The sequence below is a fragment of the Bison bison genome, unplaced genomic scaffold (assembly GCF_000754665.1).
Source record: "Bison bison bison isolate TAMUID 2011002044 unplaced genomic scaffold, Bison_UMD1.0 scf7180017845945, whole genome shotgun sequence".
Lineage (NCBI taxonomy): Eukaryota > Metazoa > Chordata > Mammalia > Artiodactyla > Bovidae > Bison > Bison bison.
In genome coordinates, this window is record NW_011476518.1 from 37,749 (window position 1) to 44,739 (window position 6,991).

General features: G+C 47.0%; 1 protein-coding gene across 1 annotated transcript in view; it reads right to left on the bottom strand.

Annotated features, from left to right (window-relative positions):
• Positions 1-6,919, bottom strand: part of TNIP2 (TNFAIP3 interacting protein 2) — a 15,728-nt gene extending 8,809 nt beyond the window's left edge. Inside the window, exon 1 of the mRNA XM_010837897.1 lies at positions 6,881-6,919. Within this exon, the coding sequence (XP_010836199.1) occupies positions 6,881-6,919 (39 nt within the window). The remainder of the gene's footprint in view (positions 1-6,880) is intronic.
• Positions 6,920-6,991: the final 72 nt, after the last annotated feature.

Below are 6,991 nucleotides of genomic sequence, written 5' to 3' on the forward strand. Positions count from 1 at the left end.
CTTCCTCCACCTCCCGCCGCCCCCTCACATCCTCTGTGAGGCCGGAGGACTTCGGGCAGCACCTCATCTGCAAGCGTCCTGAGCTGCTAGATGGAGACAGGCCGAGCAACAGCGCAGCAGGAGGTCCCCCGGCTTCAGGGGCTCGTGGGGTTTCCCAAAGACGCTCCCCGCCCCACCCGCCCCAGGGGGAGGCCAGGAGGTGTCTGCGAAGAAGACCGGGGGTGCCGCCTCAGGACCGGGGCCCCTTCTCCACCTGCTGACGACACAGACCCAGAGCACCGCACCTGGCCGACGAGGGGGAGGACTGCTTGGATCTGAAGGACACAATGACTTGATGTTTTGTCTTAAAAATCTTCCTTCAAACATCAGTTTAGAAATGACCTGGCTCTGGCATCCCTGGTGGTCCACAGCTTAAGAATCTGTCAGTGCAGGGGACACGGGTCTGACCCATGGAAAAGACCCCCACATGCCATGGGCCAGCTAAGCCAATGGGCTGCAACGATGAAGCCCGCCCGCTCCGAACCTGAGCTCCACGGCCAGAGAAGCCACCGCAGCGAGAGGCCTTCACCCCGCGACGGAGAGAAAGGCCAGAGCAATGAAGAGCCGGCACAGCTGTAAACAAAGGCCCAGAGAGAAGGACCGACCTGGCTCACGTGCAGACTTGCCACATTGACAGCCTCACCGCCAGGAACCAGCCAGCGCCTGAGGAACGAGGCAGGCCACTGCAGGCTGCTCCCCGCCCGCCAAGGGCCGCCTGACCTACCGCCCCACAGCCACATGCAGACCCCAGACCCCTGCAGCCCCCAGGTTTTCAGCACTTGTTGCTCTGAAGTGGGAGGCACACTGGCCCGTCTGGCCACGTGTCCCAGTCCAGTTCGTAACCGTTAGAAATTGCACGCATCACACTGTCTCCGCCTCCATCTTCACGGGGTGTCTTATAAGGATACCAGGCACCGGGGGCCCACCCTAGTCCAGGAAGACCTCACTTTATCACACCTGCAAAAGCCGTACTTCCAAATAAGGTCTCAGTCGCTCAGGCATCTCCAACTCTTTGCAAACCCATGGACAGCAGCACGCCAGGCCTCTCTGTCTTTCACCATTTCCCGGAGCTTGCTCAAATGCATGTCCACTGAGTCAAAGATGTCATGCAACCATCTCATCCTCTGCCACCCTCTTCTCCTGCCTTCAATCTTTCCCAGCATCAGGGTTTTTTCCAGTAGGTCAGTTCTTCACATCAGATGGCCAAAGTATTGGAGCTTCGGCTTCAGGATCAGTCCTTCCAATGAATATTCAGGACTGATTTCCTTTAGGATGGACTGGTTGGATTTCCCTGCAGTCCAAGGGACTCTCAAGAGTCTTCTCCAACACCACAGTTCAAAAGCATCAATGCTTCAGGGCTCAAGCCTTCTTTATGGTCCAACTCTCACATCCATACATGACCACTAGAACAACCATAGATTTGACTACAGGAACCTTTGTCAGCAAAGTAATGTCTCTGCTTTTTAATATGCTGTCTAGGTCAGTCATAGCTTTTCTTCCAAGGACCAAGCATCTTTTAAAAACTTTCATGACTGCAATCACCATCTGCAGTGATTTTGGAGCCCAAAAAATAAAGTCTCTCATTGTTTCCATTGTTTCCCCATCTATTTGCCATGAATGAAGTGATGGGACCCAGATGCCATGATCTTAGTTTTTTGAATGTTGAGTTTTAAGCCAGTTTTTTCACTCTCCTCTTTCACTTTCATCAAGACTCTCTTTAGTTCCTCTTTGCTTTCTCCCATTAGGGTGGTTTCATCTGCGTATCTGAGGTTGTTGATATTTCTCCCAGCAATCTTGATTCCAGCTTGTGCTTAATCCAGCCCAACATTTCACATGATGTACTCTGCATATAAGTTAAATAAGCAGGGTGACAATATACAGCCTCAACATACTCTTTTCCCAATTTGGAACCAGTCCGTTGTTCCGTGTCTGGTTCTAACTGTTGCTTCTTGACCTGTATACAGCTTTCTCAGGAAGCAGGTAAGATGGCCTGGTATTCCCATCTCTTGAAGATGATCCACACAGTCAAAGGCTTTTGCATAGTCAATGAAGCAGATGTTTTTCTGGAATTCCTTTGCTTTTTTATATGATCCAATTGATGTTGGCAATTTGATTTCTGGTTCCTCTGCCTTTTCTAAGTCCATCTTGTACGCCTGGAAGTTCTTGGTTCATGTACTGTTGAATAAAGCCTAGCTTGAAGGATTTTGAGCATTATCTTGCTAGCATGTGAAATGAGTGCAATTGTGCAGTAGTTTGAGCATTCTTTGGCATTGCCTTTCTTTGGGATTAGAATGAAAGCTGACCTTTTCCAGTCCTGTGGCCAACGCTGAGTCTTCCAAATTTACAGACACATTGAGTGCAGAACTTCAACATCATCTTTTAGGATTTGAAATAGCTCAGTGGAAACTGATCACCTCTATCCACTAGCTTTGTTCGTAGTGATGCTTCCTAAGGCCCACTTGACTTCGCATTCCAGGCTGTCGGCTCTGGGTGAGTGGTCACGCCCTCGTGCTTGTCTGGGTCGTGAAGGCCTTTCTTGTGTAGTTCTTCTGTGGGTGCTTGCCACCTCTTCTGCTTCTGTTAGGTCCACACTGTTTCTGTCCTTTATTGTGCCCATCTTTGCATGAAATGTTCCCTTGCTATTTCTACTTTTCTTGGAGAAATCTCTAGTCTTTCCCATTCTCTTGTTTTCCTCTTTCTTTGCATTGTTCACTTAAGGCTTTCTTATCTCTCCTTGCTAGTCTATAGAACTCAGAATTCAGATGACTTTCCTTTTCTTCTTTGCCTTTTATTTCTCTTCTTTTCTCAGCTATTTGTAAGGCCTCCTCAGGCAACCATTTTGCCTTGTAGAATTTCTTTATTTTGGGGATGGTCTTGATCACTGCCTCCTGTACAATGTCACGAACCTCCGTCCATAGTTCTTCACACACTCTATCAGATCCAATCTCTTGAATCTATTTGTCAAATTTCCATTGTATAATCACAAGAGAATTTATTTAGGTCATACCTGAATGGGCTAGTGGTTTTCCCTACTTTCTTCAATTTAAGTCTGAATTTTACAATAAGGAACTCGTTATGTGAGCCACAGTCAGCTCCTGGTCTTATTTTTGCTGCCTGTGTGGAGCTTCTCCATCTTTGACTACAAAGAATATAATCAATCTGATTTCGGTATTGACCATCTGGTGATGTCCACGTGTAGAGTCGTCTCTTGTGTTGCTGGAAGAGGGTGTTTGCTATGACCAGTGTGTTCTCTGTTAGCCTTTGCCCTGCTTCGTTTTGTACTCCAAGGCCCAACTTGCCTGTTACTCCAGGTATCTCTTGACTTCCTACTTTTGCATTCCAGTCCCCTGTGATAAGGAGGACATCTTTTTTTGGCGTTAGTTCTAGAAGGTCTTGTGGGTCTTCATAGAACCATTCAACTTCAGCTTCTTCTGCATTCGTGGCTGGGGCATAGACCTGGATTAGTGTGCTACTGAAAGGTTTGCCTTGGAAACAAACCAAGATCAATCTGTTGTTTTTGAGACTGCACCCAAGTACTGCATTTCGGGCTCTCTTGTTGACTGTGAGGGCCACTCCATTTCTTCTATGGGATTCTCGCCCACAGTAGCAGATGTGATGGTCACCTGAGTTGATCTCACCCACTGTCTTCCATTTTAGTGTCCTAATTCTTAAAATGTCAATTTCACTCTTGCCAACTCTTGTTTGACCAAGGTAAATCAATTTACCTTGATTCATGGACCTAATATCCCTGGTTCCTCTGCAGTCTTTTTCTTTACAGCACTGGACTTTAGTTTCACCACCAGACAACATCCACAACTGGGCGTTGTTTCCACTTTGGCTCAGCCTTTTCGTTCCTCTGGAGCTATTTCCTGCTCTTCTCCGGTAATACACTAGGCACCTACCAACCTGGAGTCCCTCTTTCAGTGTTGTATCGTTTCACTTTTTCATACTGTTCATGGCGTTTTCCAGGCAAGAATGCTGAAGTGGTTTGCCATTTCCTTCTCCAATGGACCACGTTTTGTCAGAACTCTCCACCACGACCCATCCGTCTTGCGCGGCTCTACACGGCACAGCTCACAGTTTCACTGAGTTAGACAAGGCTGTGGTCCATGTGGTCAGTTTGGTTAGCTTTCTGTGATTGTGGTTTTCATTCTGTCTGCCCCTCTGATGGAGAAGGATGAGAGGCTGGTGCAAGCTTCCTGATGGGAGGGACTGGCTGTAGGGAAAACTGGGTCTTGCTCTGGTGGGCGGGGCCATGCTCAGCGAATCTCTGATCCAATTCTCTGCTGATAAGCGGGGCTGTGCTTCTTCCCTGTAGTTTGGCCTGAGGCGGTCCAGTCCTAGAGTCGCCATCTCTACTGCAGGCTGTAGGCTCTACGATAGGGGTACTGGTGACCTCTGCCCAGAGGACTGAGGCCAGCAGGCCGCACCCCCCAGGACTGCCGCTGCCAGTGCCCCTGAGCACACAGCTGGCCACTGCCGACTCACGCCTCTGCCAGAGACTCTCCCGCACTCCTAGGCAAGTCTGGCTCAGGCTCCTGTGGGGTCACGGCCCCTTTCTCCTGGGTCCTGGTGCACACAAGGTTTTGTCTGTTTCCCCAGTCCTTTGGAAGTTCTGTAATCACATCCCGCTGACTTCAAGATCAGATTCCCTGGGATGCCAGCCCCTTTGCCAGATCGCCAGGTTGGGAAGTCTGTTGTGGCCCCTAGAACTTTTGCAACAGTGTGAGAACCTCTTTGGTATAATTATTCTCCAGTTTGTGGATCACCCACCAGGCGGCTCTATGGTGGGTGTACAGTCAAAGCTATGGTTTCTCCAGTATCATGTACGAATGTGAGAGTTGGACCATAAAGAAGGCTGAGCGCTGAAGAATGATGTTTTTGAACTGTGGTGCTGGAGAAGACTCTTAAGAGTCCTTTGGACAGCAAAGAGATCAAACCAGTTAATCCTAAAGGAAATCAACCCTGAATATTCAAAGGACTGATGCTGAAGCTCCAATACTTTGGCCAACTGATGCGAAGAGCCAACTGACTGGAAAAAGACCCTGATTCTGGGAAGGATTGAGGGCAGGAGGAGAAGGGGACAACAGAGGATGAGATGATTGGATGGCATCATCGAATCAATGAACATGAGTTTGAGCAAACTCCAGGAGATGGTAAAGGACAGGGAAGCTTGGTGTGCTACAGTCGATGGGGTCACAAAGAGTTGGACATGACTTAGTGAGGGAACAACAATAAACCTAGAAAGATCTCCAATCAGCAATATAACTTTACAAGTTAAGGAACTAGAAAAGAAAGAACAAACTAAATCCAAAGCTAGCAAAAGGAATGAAAAATAAAGATTAGGGCAGAGATAAATGAAATAGAGAACAGAAAAACTATAAGAGAAATCAATGAAACCAAAAGTTAGCTCTTCAGAAAGATCAGCAAAATGGATAAACTTTAGCTAGACAGATTACAAAAAGAAAGAAGACACTAATTACTAAAATCAGCAATGTACGTAGAGATGTTACTACCAATTCTATGAAAATAAAAATGATTACAAATGAGTACTATGAACAATTATAAACCAGCAGATGAGATAACCTAGATGAAACAAATTCTTAAAAACACAATTTCTACCAACACCAAATCACAGAAACAAAAACTCAATAGACATCTAACTACCAATAGTAAGGAGAGTGAATCAGTAATCAGAGATCTGCCCACAGGCTTCCCTGGTGGCTCAGTGGTCAATCCACCTGTCAGTGCAGGAGACACAGGTTCGATCCCTGATCAGGGAAGATCCCAGATGCTGCAGAGCAACTAAGCCTGTGCACCACAAGTATTAGCCTATGCTCCAGAGCCCGGGGATACCGACTGCTGAAGCCCACGTGCCTGAAGTCCGTGCTCCTCAAGAGAAGCCACTGTGCTGAGAAGCCTGCGCACCGCGACAGAGCAGCCCCTGCTCCCCCGACTAGAGAAAGGCCCGCACGGCAACGAAGACCCAGCCAGCCAAAAATACATTATTTTAAAAAAATATCTCCCTACAAAAAAAGAAAAAAGGCTTGACACTGAAGATTTTATCAGTGAATTCTATCCAGTATTTAAGAAATATTAATAATACCAATTCCTCCCAAACTCTTCCAAAAAACCGAAGAGGAGGCAACATTTCCTAACTTATTCTGTGAGGTCAGCAGCCAGACAGAGGCAAGAAAGCAACACACTGATGTCCCTTATGAACACCGATGCAAACATCCTCATGAATTATGTGCACGCATGCTCACTCAGTCGTGTCTCATTCTTTGTGACCCCATGGACTGCAGCCCACCAGGCTCTTCCGTCCATGGGCTTCCCCGGGCAAGAACACTGGAGTGGGCTGCCATGCCCTCCTCCAAGCCCACACACTGTATCTGAAGACCATCAGGTAACTTGATTAATATCTGATAAACAACAACATATGAGACGAGGTCTTCCGAGGAACACAAGGCACGACTGTGTGTCCTTGTCTGTTTTCCATCTCTGACAGCATCAATCCCTTGCAATGAAATGAGAGTGCTATTATTAATCTTTTCTAATCACAACATTTTTCACCACATTTGCTACATGTAGATTTAGGTAATAACAGTACTGTGCTGTGGTTACCTTCACAAACATATTTCATCCAAAAAAAGGAAGGGAGGGAGGAAGGAATTGATCAATGTAACCTACTACATTACCAGAAGGAAGGGGAAGAAAACATATGATCATATCAAGTGATGCAGAAAAGCATTCGACAAAATTCAACACTTTCATAATAAAAACACGCAACAAACAGCAACAAAAGGAAACTACCTCCGCGTAAAACCATAGAAAAACCCACAGCGAACACCACCTTGCTGTTGTTCAGTGGCAACGTCATGTCCACCTCTTTGCAACCATCTCCCAGGGTCTGATCGACGGATGTCTGTTGAGTCCATGATGCCATCCAACC